General features: G+C 59.9%; 1 protein-coding gene across 5 annotated transcripts; it reads right to left on the bottom strand.

The window, feature by feature from the left end:
- Positions 1–680: 680 nt before the first annotated feature.
- Positions 681–13813, bottom strand: Il12rb1 (interleukin 12 receptor subunit beta 1). Of its 5 annotated transcripts, none has more exons than XM_060381988.1 (16): positions 13610–13813; positions 12523–12606; positions 11696–11807; positions 11109–11284; positions 10102–10238; positions 9008–9074; positions 8636–8758; positions 7428–7510; positions 6866–7106; positions 6295–6462; positions 5717–5851; positions 5194–5349; positions 4317–4451; positions 3825–3921; positions 3520–3601; positions 681–3094 (listed from the first exon to the last, which is right to left on the bottom strand). In XM_060381988.1, exons 1-16 carry the CDS (start codon positions 13677–13679, stop codon positions 2783–2785), a joined length of 2178 nt encoding a protein of 725 aa, XP_060237971.1. In that variant the 5' UTR covers positions 13680–13813; the 3' UTR covers positions 681–2782. The 5 variants fall into 5 exon arrangements, 4 of the variants coding, with proteins under 4 accessions (XP_060237971.1, XP_060237972.1, XP_060237973.1 ...); XM_060381989.1 differs by having other exon boundaries at positions 11109–11278; XM_060381990.1 differs by having other exon boundaries at positions 12544–12606.
- Between the last annotated feature and the right edge of the window lie 2365 nt (positions 13814–16178).

Raw genomic sequence — 16178 nt, 5'->3', positions numbered from 1 at the left:
ATTGAGGGTGAGGAGGGAGCCGCTGCTTTGCTTTCACAGGAAGGGTCCGGTGCTGGGTCAGCTTGAGCTGGAACAGTGTACAGAGATCAGACAGGGCAGGGCTATGCAGTGACCCCCATGGAAATCTAGGCAAGGACCAGGCCAGCCGGCTTCTCACCAACACCCTGTTTTGTTTATGTGCCTGTGCCACCGCGCAAGGTGCTGGGGACAGTGTCTCTTAGAGGCTGAAGGGCTAAGTGACATTTCCTGAAGCCCTGCGTGGCTGCCAACCCTGAGAAGCTCCAAGGGCAGAGCGATAGAAGCTCCAGGCTGAGGGATGGAGGCGCTCTGTGCGGATCCCCGGGCTGGCAAAGGACCGCAGATCAGAGCTGGCGGTTCTAGTCTCTCACCCCAGCCCCTGCCTACACCCAGTAAGGGGCACAATGACAAGCCTAGGAGCCCCAGCGAGAGGTGGGCGTGGCTTGGAGGGGCACAGTGACCGCCTAGGAAAAGGCAAAAGGAAAGGGCAGCTGAAAGGAGGCGAAGGAGAGAACAGCAGGCGGGAGCGGCAGGGCCCACAGCGGCCAGGACACAGAGCCACCGAGTCCCCATCAGCACATGAGCAGAGAAACGAAACATGTTCTCGGCACGCAATGGAACAGTACTCAGCTATGAAAGAGAGAGACACCGACACATATTGAGAAAGTTCAAAAATGCATTGCGCTGGCAGTAGCCAGCACAGACTCTGCGGTCAGGTTCAGGGTGTGACAGCGCGGGCAGGGGGACAGGGGACAGATATGGGATGGTCCGGAATTTGGTGTGCACGCCAACTGAATGTGCGAATGTCACTGAATTGCGCGCTTTCAATGGGCAAACTGAAGGGAAGAGAGGAAGGCAGAGGAGTGCCCGGCCGCTCTGTGCGGATCCCCGCGCTGGCCGTGTGACGATCCACCCATCCCGGCTGGAGGCCACAGACAGAAGGCCACTGGAGACATACGGCCAGGAGGTGTCTGGGGAGGGAGACTGAGGCAGCTCAGGTCCCTGCTTCTGATACGCTCCACACCTGGCCGCTGACAGAAGCTAACGGGGGCTGAGGGAGGGCAGCGGCTGAGCGTGTGGGCCCACAGCAACCGTCGGGCGCAGCAGGCTGCGGCGGGAGGGCCTCCTCAGGCCCTCGCGCTGGCTGTTCTGGGCGGACCTGGCTGCCGCAGTCACCGCATAGCCTCCCCCCCGGACCCCTCTGCCCTCCCACCTCATCACAGTGCGGGTGGTGTGATGGTGGCGGAGCCGGGGTTTGCCTGCAGCAGCCTGGGGCCGCCCCACCCGGGCAGGCCGGGCAGGCGGAGCTCGCAGGACGCGGCTGGACACAGTGAGGACCCCTGTTTGTCTTGCACTGGCGAGGGGCGAATCCCAGGCGCGCCAGCCCCTCACCCGGATCCTAGGCTGTCACTCGGCCCCACCCCCCAGTCGAACCGCCCTCCTGTGGCCAGCAGAAGCCGGAGCGAGAGCGCTGGCGCCAGGACACACGGCCTGTGGGAAGGGGACGGAAAGCGGCCTCCTGCGCGGCGGGGTGAGGGGACCCCCGGGCCGACGCCGTGGCAAATCCTCCCAGGCGCCGCAGCGTCCTCTGCCTCCGCCTCCCTTCCCCGGCGGACCCCAACACAGCGCAGCCCTGGAGAAATGAGGCAAGATGGCTGGGAGTTTGGTCCAGCCTGGGCTATAGTAACCAAACCATCTGTGTGACCAATGTGCGGCTGGACCCCAAGACCAAAGCTCCTTCCCCAGCCAGAAGCTTCCGTGGGCAAACTGAGGTCCTAGGTCCGGAGGCCTGGCCCGGAGCCGCGGATACTCTAGTCATAAAAGGCTGGGTTTCTGGTCCTCGCACCTCGGGGGAGTCAAACTGGGAAAGTCCATTTTAAATTGCCTGTGGGGGGGGGGGGAAGGGCGCGGAGGCGACACGCGCCGCTGCTGCCCCCTGGCGGTCACGGCGAGAAGTCACGGACGGGCGTTCACTGAGGCGGCTGCTGAGCCTACGGACAGAGGGAACCCAGGGGTGCACTTGCGGGCAGCCTCGTGGGAAGGGAGCTGAGACCACCCGAGGACCTCCAGGCCTCAGCTGTCCCTCTACCCAGGTCTGATCTCGGAGTTCTGAGTCCATCACAGTGCCCTCTAGACAGGGTCTCCTGTAGCCCAGGCTGCCCCCTTGCTATGCAGTCAGGTTCGTCTTCCTGCGGCTGCCTCCAGGGTGTGGGATGACGGCTGTGCAGGGTGATGCCAGCTTCAGCTGCCAGTCACTGGGAAGGCTCATGTATCAAGTGCGCAAGGCTCTAATAGGGAAACTGAGTCTGGGTGTGTAACCTTCCGATAGATGTGGAGACCGCTCTCTTCCGCTGCTGAAGCCCACACTTTGAGCCATCGACGTAAGGACGCCCTTCCTAGCACATCTGGGGAAGGACACCAGCCCGGGGCCCTAGAGTCGGTCTGAGCCTGGTTCTGTATCCCCTCAGGCTGGAAGGACACCCCTAAGCAGACCCGTGTTAGGGCCCAGACTTGCCCTGGCGATAGCAAGCATGGCTGCATGAAGCAGCTTCCCCTTCTTGGCAGTCTCTGGGTTCTCCTCACGGGGCCTGGCGGGAATAGATGGGAGGGGCAGTAGGGGTGTTACAGGGGCGAGGGTGGGGGCCGCCTCTGTTAGCGTCCTGCCCTTCGCTCTCCCTGTGCCTCCGGGTCACATCTGTAAAACAGGACAGCCATCGTGGACAGCCGTTGCGGTTCAGGAGGGAGCAGGCCGCCGGGGCGATAGTCAGGCCTGTGGTCCCCAGGGGCAGGCAAGCAGTCCCGTCTCCTCAGTCTTCCGGGTCCACCAAAGATCGGGGGCTCCCCGGGTCACGTCTCCCAGGAGCAGCGGGAGTGTCACGTGGGCCAGGCCGCCACAGGGACCGTCCTCCCTGCTCAGGCAGCCGGCCTCCAGGGGCCGCGTTGCGTCCAGGGTAGGCTCTGAGGCGGCCTGGGGAGACTCTGTCTCGTCCCCTTCGTCCGCGGGCATCTCCACCACCAGTGTCTCTCGCGGGCACAACACCTCCGGAAAGTCCTCAGGGCTGCGCCACTGCCAAGCCTGGAAAGAAGCCACTGAGCCAGGGTGTGGGCGGGGCCGGGGCCGAGTGGGCGGGGCCGGGAGGGCGGGGCCGAGTGAGGGGCTGGGTGGGCGGGCCCGGCTACGGTGTGGCCCGCCTGTGTCGGGGCGGGTGAGGAGGACCGCCCCCTAGCTCTGACTTTCAGCCGGGCAGGGAGCAGTTCCCAGGGAAAGAGCCCTGGAGAGCTGCAGCACGCAAATGGATTGCGCGTCCCTGGATCCAGCCATGCCTGAAGCCCGCCGCCCGGCCTAGTTTGGCCGTCCGTTGAGGCCACATTAATTTCTGCTCCCGTGAGGGCTTCCAGAAGATTCGCCGGTCGGCCTGGCTTTCCAGCCGCCCTTCAGCTTGGGGAAGCTGCGCCGAGGCACGAACTAAACAAAGTCGGAAGCCGAGAAGGAATGCCTACCTGCTTGCCCTGGCTGCCAGGGAGCTCCACTGCCGTGCTGGCACAGGGTGTGGGCAAGGGTGGGCACAAATGCCAGGCGGCCCTGGGGAGCAAAGGACCGCAGATCAGAGCTGGCGGTTCTAGTCTCTCTCGTGCCCGCTGTGCAGTGTGGAGTGATGTGGACGGGAGGAGACTCCCACACTCATGCTCAGCCCATCGCTGCCCACCACTGCAATCCGGTTCCGGGCGCTGTGCCCGCTGTCCTCGGCCACCAGCACAGACCCATGCCTCGCCGACAGTCGTCGGGAGGGAAAGGTGAAACTTACTTGTTTAAGACGATGTACCCAAGACCGCCCAGGAGGAGGACGCTTGCGAAGCTCCCCAGAGACGCGAAAATGATGTGTAAAGGAGAAATCCGCACCTCTGGGGAAGGGACAATTCCGGTTGAGGGCTGTGCACCTCGCTCCTTCCTTCCCTGACTGGAGAAGACACATCTGGACCCACATACAGCAACCCAAGGAGCCAAGAGAGGGCAGGGGGCAGTTAGTTACTCTGTCACTGTGGATCCGAGACCGGTAGGGAAGGCTTTATGGAGGAGGGAACTTTACAGCTGGGCTCTGAAGGATGAATGCGAGTTTGACAACTGGGGCTGAAGAATCAAATCTTACAGGCGAGGCAGGCCACAAGAGAGTAATTCCTACTCGTGGTTTTCCCGGAGGCCACAGACGAAGTCAGCCAGTGAGGGGCTCTGGGGGCCATTAGGGGAACAGGTGCCAAGTGCATGCTGGGTAACCAGGGTCCCTGCTCTCCCCGCTCACCGTAGCTGTACCGCTGGGGACGGCTCCAGGCCCCTAGGAGTCGCACAGTGTCGGCTCGCACCTGTATCCTGTACACCACGCCGCTGCGCAGCCCCTGAAGCGTCTCTTGGGTCTTCGTGGGTAGCACGGACCACTCTGTTGGAGGAAGGCAGGTAGGTTAGGGATCCCCTCATGACCCGTAGGCCGAGCCTGACACTGAGCAGCCATGTGGGGGCCACCCTCGCCATGAGGGAGCTCAGGGGCACACGCTGCTCTTCCAGAGGACCCGGGCTCAGTTCCCAGCACCGCAGGGGAGCCCAGGACTGTCTGCGCCCCCCCCCCAACAGACTCCATCCGGCACACATGGTGCGCAGGCACATCGAATCATCAGCCAATGAAGGGAGGTTTTAAAGGTAGCAAAGAGTGAAGGAGGCCGGGGTTGTGGCTCAGTGCGGGTCCGAGGAGGCGGAGGCAGGAAGATTGCTATAAACTGGAGGCCAGTCTGGCCTCCAGAGGGAGTTCAAGGACAGCCAGGCCTGCAGAGACCCTGTCTAGGAAACAAACAAAAGGCCTGGCGGGCTGGTTGAGCCCTCTGTGAGGCCTTCACTGCCAGTTCGACCCTCACGCTGTCCTCCACGCGTACTCCGCAGACACCAGTTACACACAATAAATGAGTCAATAAGTAAGTGGCTAAAACGTGTTAAACAGGATGCAGCGCTCTGAGTGACAACGGCCGCCGTGGGCTCCTATGTGTAAATACTTGGCCCCTGTTGGCTTTAGGTGGGACTGGGGTGGAGGCCGGGATGGGAGCACCGCGCGGAACCCTGGCAGGCCGCCGTGGTCACCGTGTTCTGTCGCAGGAACACAGCAACGGCGCTCGCCCCACCCACCCCCGCACCTGACACCCAAGAGCCGTCCTCAGCCTCGCAGCGCACGACGTAGCGCGCCAGGACTCCGGGGCAGGCGCTCAGCCGCGATGGCGTCCACTCCACGGACACGGAGTCCCCGCTGTTGTTCCTCACCGACACGTGGCTCGGAGTCCCGACCACTGAGGCTGCGCAAAACCCCTATCAGCCCCCAGCCCACCAAAGAGGCCCCGCCCCCACTGGTCCCCTCCACCACGGCCACACCCACCGCCCTGGCCCCGCCCCTCCCCTCTCCGCCCACCACAATGACTCCAGCCCCGCCTGCCGTCCTGATGGAGTCCACCACCCTAACTCCACCACCCTAACTCCACCCGCATAGGGTCCTGCGGATAGTCTTGGCCACACCCACTGACATGACTCCACCAATAGCGATAGCTTCTGGCCCGCTTGGCTCCGCCCACGGCCCTGGCTCCGCCCACGAGCTTCCATTCTGCAGCCAGGCCCTGACACTCGAAGGTCGCCAAGTGAGACAACCCACAGATCGGAAATGCTCACCGTTACCCACAAAGTAGTAACTGGACAGGACCGTGGACCACTGCTTTGGGTTCCGGGGGTTCTTGGAGGCGAAGACCGTGACGCGGTGACACTCCTCCTGGTCCCGGGTGGGCTGGGAGCTCCAGCTGTGCGTCACTGCCGGGACCAGCGCAGCCAATGACAAACTGTCAGTCTTGGAACGGGCTGTACTGCCTTCTGGGGCCGCCTAGGAAACTCCTACTCGTGCTTCAAAGCCCTTATGCGCTTTTCCCTGGCTCCCTCAGCCCACTACCCCCGCCTTGACAACACGGGACTAGTCTGTGCTCCGTGTCGCAGCCTCGGCTGGGGTTCTCTGAGATCCCCAGGTCTGTGTCGCTCCCCCTCCCCCAGACCTGCAGCCCAAACCCAGAGAAGGCCGCCTTGGAGCGAGACCCCCGGCTCCTCCTGGCTCCAGCCTCACTAATTCGCACCAGCCCTGGAAGGCGCCACCGGCTCGTTTGATCCACCCTCCTGCGGGAGACTACCGCGCGCTGCGTGCCCCGGAACCGGGGAGGGCTCGGCGCGGGTCCCTAGAGGCCCCGGCGGCCGCGGTGACGCACCCGTCTGGGCCGAGCGCCTGTCTCCCGGCGCAATCAGGGCACAGCGCGTGCGCGTCCTGTCCGCGCCCCGCGGCTGCCACTCGACGCAGTAGCTCGTGCCCGGGGCCTCGGCCGCCCACTGTATGGAGGTCACGTTGCCTTCCACGCTGACATTCAGGCTTCTCGGCTCTGGAAGGAGCATGAGTGTCACATGGGGGGACAACAGCCTGTCAGTGCCAACCGTAAACACAGGCTCAGCCTGAGATCAGCTAGCATGGACTGAGCACCAACTGTATGCCAGGCTGATACTGAATGCTTTACAGGCACCAGCTGGCTACGGAGTGGGACTCCGGCCTTTTGTTGTTTTCTTTTTCTTTTTCGAAACAGGGTTTCTCTGTGTAGCCCTGGCTGTCCTGGACTCACTCAGTAGACCAGGCTGGCCTCGAACTCAGAGATCCGCCTGCCTCCACCACCCAAGAGCCGGGTGGTAACGGCGTGTTGCATATGCCCTGAATCTCATTCTCCTGGGAGGGAGCAGCGCCCCACCTCCCTCGCCCGCGCCTGGCCCCTCTCGCCCCGGTGTCCCCAGCACCTGTGAGCTCCTGGGCGGGAAGACGCCACGGCGCCTGCGGTCGGCTGTTGCCGAAGCGGGTCTTGGCGAACACGGCCAGCTCGTAGGCGGCCCCGGAGAGGTCCAGCTTCTCGCCCAGGGACACGTTCCACGAGTTCTTGCTCTGGCACGCGCAGGACAGCATCTGTACCCTCACCATGTACTTGACCCCTGCCCCGGGCCTCAGCCCCCGGCAGCCGTCGGGAATGGCGGGCTTCGGCCGCTGCAGAGCAGGACACAGGCATGGGAACCCAGAATGCACACAGCCCGGAGAGCCCTGGACGCCGGGGACATCGCCCTCCCCTTCTCTCACGACTCAGCTCCCGTTACCGGCAGAGACAAGGCCTCGTGTAGCCCAGGCTGGCCGGGGATGACCTTAAGCTCCTCATCTGCGTCCGCCTCCCCCGTGCTGCATGACAGGTGTGCTCGGGGCCCAGCCAACCCTCAGAGCCACCCCACGGCCTGTGTCTCTGCCACCCAGCCTCTCATTGGGTCTCTCTCCTCCTGTCCCACCTCCTGCCCACGCCACCCACAAAGCAGTCACCTGCTCCTGCACGGTCTTTAGCTGCCTTCTACCGTGGCCCAGAGGCTCCTCCAGGAACTTAACTTTGGGCTGGGGAAGAGGCTCTGAAAGAGGAGCAGAGCCCCGATGGGAGGACTGAGTGGTCCAGGCAAGTCCCTCCTGCCCCGCAGCCCTCTGCAGAAAACTGGAAGGCGACTGGAGCCATGCCCACCCCCTCCCCCCAGTGTCCATGCACCATGAAGCGCCTTCAGCCTGCAGCTAGAGAAGGCAGCCTTATATCTAACCCCCAGGCTGCCGTCTAACCCCAGGCTGCCGTCTAACCCCCAGGCTGCCCTCTAACCCCCAGGCTGCCGTCTGTCTAACCCCCAGGCTGCTGTCTAACCCCAGGCTGCCGTCTGTCTAACCCCAGGCTGCTGTCTAACCCCCAGGCTGCCGTCTGTCTAACCCCAGGCTGCTGTCTAACCCCCAGGCTGCCGTCTGTCTAACCCCCCGGCTGCCGTCTGTCTAACCCCCAGGCTGCCGTCTGTCTAACCCCCGGCTGCTGTCTGTCTAACCCCCAGGCTGCTGTCTAACCCCAGGCTGCTGTCTAACCCCCAGGCTGCCGTCTAACCCCCCGGCTGCCGTCTGTCTAACTCCCAGGCTGCCGTCTAACCCCCAGGCTGCCGTCTAACCCCCCGGCTGCCGTCTGTCTAACCCCAGGCTGCTGTCTGTCTAACCCCAGGCTGCCGTCTGTCTAACCCCCAGGCTGCCGTCTAACCCCCAGGCTGCCGTCTGTCTAACCCCAGGCTGCCGTCTAACCCCCAGGCTGCCGTCTGTCTAACCCCAGGCTGCTGTCTGTCTAACCCCAGGCTGCCGTCTGTCTAACCCCCAGGCTGCCGTCTAACCCCCCGGCTGCCGTCTGTCTAACCCCCCGGCTGCCGTCTGTCTAACCCCAGGCTGCTGTCTGTCTAACCCCAGGCTGCCGTCTGTCTAATCCCCAGGCTGCCATCTAACCCCCAGGCTGCCGTCTGTCTAACCCCAGGCTGCCGTCTAACCCCCAGGCTGCTGTCTAACCCCCAGGCTGCCACATCTTTTAATCTCTTGAGACAGGGCCTGGCTATGGAGCTAAGGCTGACCTCAAAACCACAATCCCCCTGCCTCAGGTTTCCCAGTGTTTGGGTGACCAGGGTGCACGCCACAGATGACTCTGTTTACCCTTTCCAAGAGCTTGTAACCCAGGTCCCTCTTACCAGGTGGAACACACACAGATTTGCTCCAGTTACTCCAGGGACCTCCAGGAGCCCCTGAGGAGAGCCGCCGCCTGCGGATCTGGAACTCTTGTGCCATGTTCTCTGAAGGGCAGAGGCAGGATTCTGGGCAGAGGCAGGACATGGGTCACAGCATCAGTGCACCAGGGCTGCCAGGTCTAGGCCTAGGTCGCCTGACCAGCACTTTGTGAGCCCTGGCTCCCCCTGGCCCCTCCCTGCCCGCTACTGCTCCTTTGAGGCTGCGGCTCTGCCCCCAACCTCGACTGTGACCTTAGCCCTTCCATACCTCACTCTGCCCTTGCAGAATAGGAGGAAACCTACACTGACTACAGTAGGCGCTTCATTAATGCTTACCAGAGCTGCTGCCGGGAAGGTTCACAATCACATCCAAGCCAGAAGCATCCTGAGGTCCACAGTCACCCTAAAAGAGAAAGAGGTGTGTATGAGTGGTTTATACTTCCTGGCCCTCTGTGCCTGGACTTCAGGTTAGAGCCAAGTCCTAGCCTGAGAGCTCCCCCCCCCAGTATCCCCAAAGCCCCCCTCCCTCCTTGCTGTACCCTTCAACTCTCCCTCCCTCCTTAACCCCCAGAGCCTCCCACCCTCCTCACCCTCAGAACCTCCTTCCCTCCTCACCCCCAGAGCCTCCTTCTCTCCTCACTCCCCAGGACCTCCTTCCCTCCTCACTCCCAGAGCCTCCTTCTCTCCTCACTCCCCAGGACCTCCTTCCCTCCTCACTCCCAGAGCCTCCTTCTCTCCTCACTCCCCAGGACCTCCTTCCCTCCTCACCCCCAGAGCCTCCTTCTCTCCTCACTCCCCAGGACCTCCTTCCCTCCTCACCCCCAGAGCCTCCTTCTCTCCTCATTCCCCAGGACCTCCTTCCCTCCTCACCCCAAGAGCCTCCCTCCTTTCTCAGCTCTCCCCAAAGTCTCTCTTCCTCCTGCACCTCCCAAGTGCTGGAGTGAGGTGGGTGCTGCCAGGCCAAGCTCCTCTGATTCATTGCCTATTTATCTGAGGGGAAATTGAGGCCAGGGTAGAATCATAGAGAGACCATGGGACTTCAGTGGCTGAGAAGTGAATGGGTGAGGGAGGGGAGGAAGGAGAGAGTGGATCTGAGGGTAACAGGTGGTCTGTGAAGGGGGGCAGAGGGCAAGGTGGGGGTGGGGGTTGACTGGCTGAGTCCAGAAGCTAGGAGGCTGGGCTGCAAGGACACAGCAGAGAAAGGCAGCCCAGGGCTTGTCAAAGAAGCGAGATGCTGACAAGATGCCCAGGGCCAGGATGGGAGTCACTAGGAGGGAAGGGAAGGGGGAGGGGGAGGATGTGTGTTTGAGCAGGAAGGTCACCATCAAATTTGAGGACAATGGAGGAAGCAGCAAGACAGAGCTGCCAGCTCAGGGGGACCTGACTGGGGGACATTGATGTTGCTATGGTGACCTGGAAAACAAACTCACCAACGTCCAATTCGTGGTGGCCATCCGGTGCCTGAACTGCACCTCAGCACCAGCCTCGTCGGAAACACTCCAGTCCAGGCGGAACTGCCCACCTGATCGGGACACTTCGATGTCTCTCATCGGGGGGTTGAACTTGGCTGTTGTGGGAGGAGGAAATGACACATGTGCCTGTGGCTTGAGTACAAATGTCTAGGAAGTTTGCCCAGTGCCACCCTGGCAAGAGTGAAAGGCAGAGGCACGACCGAGGGCGGCATCCTGAACCCAGAGTTGGTGAGGAGATTTGTCTCTGCATTTGTGTTTGTTTCTTCAGACAGAGTCTCTTGTAACTGAGGCTGGCCTTGAACTCCTGATCCTCCTACCTCCAGAGAGGGGTCAGGACATGCATGCACTCCCACAACTGATTTATGCAGTGCTGGGGATGAAACCTTAGGACTTATTGTATGCTAGCTCATATCTACCTACTGTCCCCTGTCCCTTATCCAATGATTTTTAAAAATATTAAGGGGCTGGAGTGTGGCTCAGGGGTGAAGACCCTGCCTAGAATTCCCCAGTGAGGGGCTTGGAGCTCAGAGTAGAGTATTAGGAAAATCCTGGGTCTCATCCGCAGCTGTGTTCATCCCTCAAAAACAACCATCTTGCTGGAGTGTTTCCCACTGATAAATGAACTTTACTCTGCCCTGGTTAATTTCCTGCCTCAGTAGAGCAGTGGGCGGCCCCTCACTCCCTCGGTACCTGCCCACATCTGTCCCTGACTCTGCCCACAACCCACATCCTCAAGCACACATTGCGGACAGCACTCAAAGGCGTGCTGAGTCATGAAGGCACAGCTCCCAGGAGGGGCTGAGGGACTGTGCAGCTCTGAGCATCAGGCTGAAGCCGGGAGAAACTAAGAGCCCAGACAGTGGATCCTGTGTGATAAGTCTGCTTTGTCACATAGCAGTGTCCAGCGCAGCACCGGCCTGGGAGCATCTGAGGTGACAGAGGGACAGGGAAGACAGAGAGCTCACTCCAGGTGGACAGGATCAGGGTTATCTCCGGAGACTTCATGGTCTGGTTCCTGAGCCTGGACTCCACCCAGCACGTGACATCCGACAGCACAGGGACCCCAGCCTGTTCCGAGAACTCCACAGTCCTTTTTGGGCCCACATCGAAGTAACAGCAGCGCCTTGGGCTGAAGCTGTAGCTGGGAGAGCATTAGTGATGAGTCCTCGGAGGGGTGGGGAGATCAGTTTGAGAATGAAGTAAAGACTAGAAACTGAGTTTAATCCCAGCACCTCTAACAAATAAAGAACTAGGGTCACAGCCAGTAGGCGGAGGCTCAGGCCTTTAATCCCAGCACTCAGGAGGCAGAGGCAGGAGGATCTCTGTGAGTTCCAGGCCAGCTTGGGCTGCATATTAAGACCCTGTCTCAAAAGATCAAAAAATAAAAATAAAAAATAAAGCAAAAAACAAAACAAGGAAAATGTGTTCTCTGTCACCCCTCGTGGGTGTCACCCTCACCATCCTATATGACATTCAGAGAGCTTCAGGGTCCTGTTCAACATGAGCTCATATACACATCTGGGCTGTAGAAGCATTGGGAACAGGTCCTCACCAGCACCTCAGGAAGTGGGTGACGCTGTCCTCGGGGCCATCATACTGCCAGGAACACTCGTACTTGTCTCCAGAAACCCCATAGCAACTCAAGTTCCTGGGTCCTGAGGAGCCTGTGGGAGAAGTAGAGCTCCGTGGTGCTGTTTCTGTGTCCCTTTGTCCTTCTCACCCCAGAGCCTGCCCTCCTCTGCCCTGCCAGCACCCTTCCTGGACCTTGAAGGTACAAGGCCAAATTCCACATCTGGGCCTTTGCACATGCCAGGCTGAATGAGGAGGGCCTCATCTCCCTGGTCAGGCAGACTTCTTTGTGAACACTGAGAACCCTCAGCTTCCTAACTTCTCAGGGAACTGCACTCTTGTTCCTTGCAGTGTTTTGTTTTCCTGTATCCCAGGCTCACCTTAACCTTATTTTAGTCAAGGATGACGATGAGCTCCTGATCTCCCTGCCTCAGCCTTCCAAGGCCTGGGGTAACAGGGTGAGTAGTTTTACAATTGCATTCTTGTCTTTTTTTTTTTTTTTAAACAGTGGATTTTGGGAGTCTGTTTTTTGGAGTTCCTTTTGTGAAGTTTGTTAATAAATATAAATGTTCCCCTTAGGGACAGGCTGTGAATGTATAGACAGTGACAGTGCCAAACACTGGCCCATCTCAATAACTGGCCCTTAAACCCTGAGACCAGGCTGCAAAGGAGGAGGGCGCAGGAGACGCATGCTCACAAGGTGACTGAGGGGCAGGCAGGGCCCCCTGTGCAGGCTGCCAAGGCAGGAGGGGGAGGGAAGCATGTGGGGGGGTGTAGGGCGAGGTGAGCAGAGCCTCGGGCGGCTCTCACCTAGGAGGGGCCACAGCTGACCTGAGGCTCCTTCTGGGTATGACGACAGCTTCTCAAAGCAGCAGCTGCCCTCTCTGCAGGAGTCTGAAAGTACAAGAGAAAACGACAGTAGTATCACAGCACAGTGGATGTGTGCACTGGGTGGGCACGGGGGGTCTGTGTCTGTTCGCCATTGACATGTCTGCATGCAGAAACCTCACCCGCCCATCCATCCACACCCCACCACGCCCGCTCAGGTACCCATCCCCGACCAACCCACCCATCGTCTGCCCATCCTCTCTCGGCCGGCACCCCTCTCCCTACCCCAGATTCTAAGCTCCCCCAGGTGGCTCTGTGAGTCCCTCTGTGAGGGCCAACAGTAGCAGACAGGTATGGAAGCAGAGCCCAGTGCAGGATGTCCTAGAATGCCCCATGCTGCTGGTGGGAGGGGGGTGTTGGAGCCCATTGAGTGCATGGCTGCTGGCAGTCAGGCTAGGGACAGTCCCCCAGGAGATGGGGACGTCCTGTGGGCAGATCCACTGTGGCACTCTAGGCACCAGGGTCTCCCCAGAATCACCCTGCATGAGAGGTAGAACACCCCAGTCAAGGAGTTACCCTAACTGAGAGCATATCAGGACTCTCAGAGACATTGGCCTGCTGTATGCTGAGGTGACAGGCAAGGTCCTCTTCCTTTCTGTTCTCTCTGGTGACCCCAGACCTGTTGCCTGAAGCCATGCTTCCCCTCTCTGCCACCACCAGCTAGCTCTCTCGGCCCCTTTACGTTCACATTTCTTTCCAGCCTGGTCTGGATCTGCCTGAGCAGATCCGTGTGTGAGTGTCTACTGTGAACTGTGAGCAGAACAAGCAATCTCTGCCACCCTTGAGCTTTTCTTTTTTAAGAAAATGGGAGTTGGGAGGAATGGGTCAGCCTCCTCTGCAGAGGAGAAAATCAAGCCAGGAGTTAAGTGAGATGCCACAGTCATGGCCAAAAAGACCCACTTGACAAACAGCAAGACAGTCCCAGAGACCCCCGAGGACCTGTAGCCGCAGCCCGCCATGGACCTGTCCGTACTCAGGAGAGGTGGAGTGGGGACAGGTGGGGACTCACCGCCCAGTCGGCAAAGCAGGAGGAGGACGAAGACTTGCCTGCTGACCCCTGGCAGCCCCATCAGGTCCATGAGGAGCCTTGGGGCACCAGGATCGTCTACACGGCTGAAGGGGCCCAGCCACCCTGTCCCCAGCTCCGAACACGCTGACTGAGAAGAGAAAGAAAATGGAAAGAGTGGGAGAAAAGAAAGAAAAACTCACTGCGTCCCAGGGCCAGTCAAAGTGAAAGAGAAACGCAGGAAGTCAGCCCTGGGGCAGGGGTGGGGGGGCACGGCATCACTAACCCACCTTGGGGTAAGAAAGCCTGGGGAAAAAAAATTTTTTTTTTGAGGCAGAGCCTCGTGTAGTGCAGGTGGCCTTCTCCTCCCCAGTGCTGCGACCACAGGAAGCACTCCTGATTTATGAGGTTGCTGACATGACAGGTGTGCACCCCAACTCCTAATTTACAGGGTGTCGGGGTGGAGCCCAGGGCTTCCTGCAGGAGCGGAGGCTCTAGAAGCTGAACCCCAGCCTGCAGGTTGCTTTTTAAAGTCTGTGGTCCACTATCTGTGAGGATGAGACAGGGGGATGGCCATGAATGTGTGGGCAGCCTGTGTTATATAGACTCTCAAAAGAGAGAAAGAGGAAAAAAGAAATAGTTTTAAATGATATGGTTTCTCTCTAAAAGATGTTTTCAGAGTGAGGTGCTGTGGCACGCACCTTTAATCAGGAGGATCTCTGTGAGTTTCAGACCAGCCTGGTCTACAGAGTGAGTCCAGGACAGCCAGGGCTACACTGAGAAACCCTGTCTTAAATGAAAAGGCTTCTGAGTTCCAGGGCTCACACAAGCAACACAGATAATAATCTTTGGTGGTCTAGGCATAAGGGTAAACTGAGGCCCATATGGGTGAGTTCATGGTGCTTTGGAAGGGGCCCCTTGGAGCTTGAGCCATGACCCCAGGACAGCTGCCGGGCCTGGCTCAGGGTCAAGCATCCTGAGGGCTGTGATGTCAGCGGCTCTGGGACAATGAGCCTGTGTCTCTGTCCTGAAACACTCTGACCAGTGACCCATACAGCCTGGCTCCCATGGTGCTGTCAGGGAGAGGGGGCCTGGGGGGAGGGGAAGGGACAGAGTCAGGGAAATGGAACAGAAACAAGGGAAAGCCAGATGCAGTTCCCAAACCTGTCATCCCAGCACTCACCTGGGAGGCTGAAGCAGGAGGATTGCAGTGAGTTCTAGGCCAGTGAGGGAGGGAGGGACAGCCCTAGGAGACTAGAGCATGGGCTTGACCCTTCTGATGGTCTTAAGACAGCCCTTGATCTCAGAAACACCACCATGGCTTGCCCCACGTCCTAGGTAGGGAAACTGGGTCCAGAGGGCCCAGCTGGAGCAAGGAGATGGAGTCAAATGGCCCCACTGGGGATAGAGTTGGTTCTTTTAAAGCTATCCCCATCCCTGCCAATGTTGCCTTCACAGAAACACACATATCTGCCTCAGTTTCCCCCAGCAAGCTGCGTGTGAAGGAGGGCAGGGCTGGGTGGGCGGCAGCCAGGCACCTACGGTCAGGACTTCCTGTGGCTCGCCCAGGGCTGCAGCCCTGTCACGGCTCTTCAGGTGCCAGGCTGGGAAGGGACTAGGAGAGCCCAGGCACACTGGAGTTACAGTGTGGGCTCCTGGGTGTGTCTGCCTCGCGGCCCCCTGGCGCCCCCGCTGCCCATGGAGGCTCAGTGTAGCTGGGCACCCAGGGCGCCCCACTTTCAGAAGCGTTACACACACGGGGGCGGGAGCAGGAAGGAGCGGGTCACAAGGGGCCGGGAAACTACATCAGAAGAAACCAGCAAATGTCCTCGTGGCCTCGGCCTCTGCAGCCTCTGCAGCCTCTGCAGCCTCTGCAGCCTCTGCAGCCTCTGCAGCCTCTGCAGCCTCTGCAGCCTCTGCAGCCTCTGCAGCCTCTGCAGCCTCTGCAGCCTCTGCAGCCTCTGCAGCCTCTGCAGCCTCTGCAGCCTCTGCCAGTGAAGGGAGCGACCTTCCCTTCCTGTGCTCAGGAGACCCTGAAGCCTGCAAGGAGCACTCAAAGAGGGTGTTAAAGGATGATAGGAGTTTGTGAGGAGTAAGCCTGGTTCTTCACCGAGTAAGAACCTTTGTAAAGGTTTTCTTTGTTCAGGGGGTGGTGTTTGCCTGGTGTGTGTCTACGCACCACACGTGTGCCTGGTGTCTGCCAGCAGAGGGCGCCGGATCCTCTGGCACTGGAGTTACAGATAGCTTTGAGCCGCCCTGTGGGTGCTGGGACCCGGGTCCTCTGCAAGAGCAGCCAGCGTTCTAAACCACTGAACTGTCTCTCCAGCCCAGAAAAACAAAACAAACAAACAAACAAACAACCGTTCAGAGAATCGCTCAGCTACAGTTTTCTAAAGCATTTATGTCTTTATTTCTAGCTGGTTGAGACAGGGTTTTGTGTACCTCGAGCTGGCCTTGAATGCCTGATATTGCTGCTTGGCCCTACGGCAGGAGAGTTGCTCATGAGAGGCCCTGCGCCCTGGTCCTCGGGGCTATGGCACCGCAGCCACACTTGCCGTTCAGCCTGGAGCCA

This window comes from Meriones unguiculatus, chromosome 4 (assembly GCF_030254825.1).
Source record: "Meriones unguiculatus strain TT.TT164.6M chromosome 4, Bangor_MerUng_6.1, whole genome shotgun sequence".
In the NCBI taxonomy this organism is placed as follows: domain Eukaryota; kingdom Metazoa; phylum Chordata; class Mammalia; order Rodentia; family Muridae; genus Meriones; species Meriones unguiculatus.
This window is presented reverse-complemented; position numbering and strand designations above follow the sequence as displayed.

Bases quoted from the DNA above. Each gene is read 5' to 3' on its own strand.
- Il12rb1 (XM_060381988.1), bottom strand. From the start codon at position 13,679: ATGGACCTGATGGGGCTGCCAGGGGTCAGCAGGCAAGTCTTCGTCCTC. The intron at 11,285-11,695 runs GTGAGGACCTGT...ATGCTCTCCCAG, and splicing joins ACCCACTTCCTGAGGTGCTG to CTACAGCTTCAGCCCAAGGC. The intron at 5,852-6,294 runs GTGCGTCACCGC...TGGTCCCGGCAG, and splicing joins CAGGCGCTCGGCCCAGACGG to TGACGCACAGCTGGAGCTCC.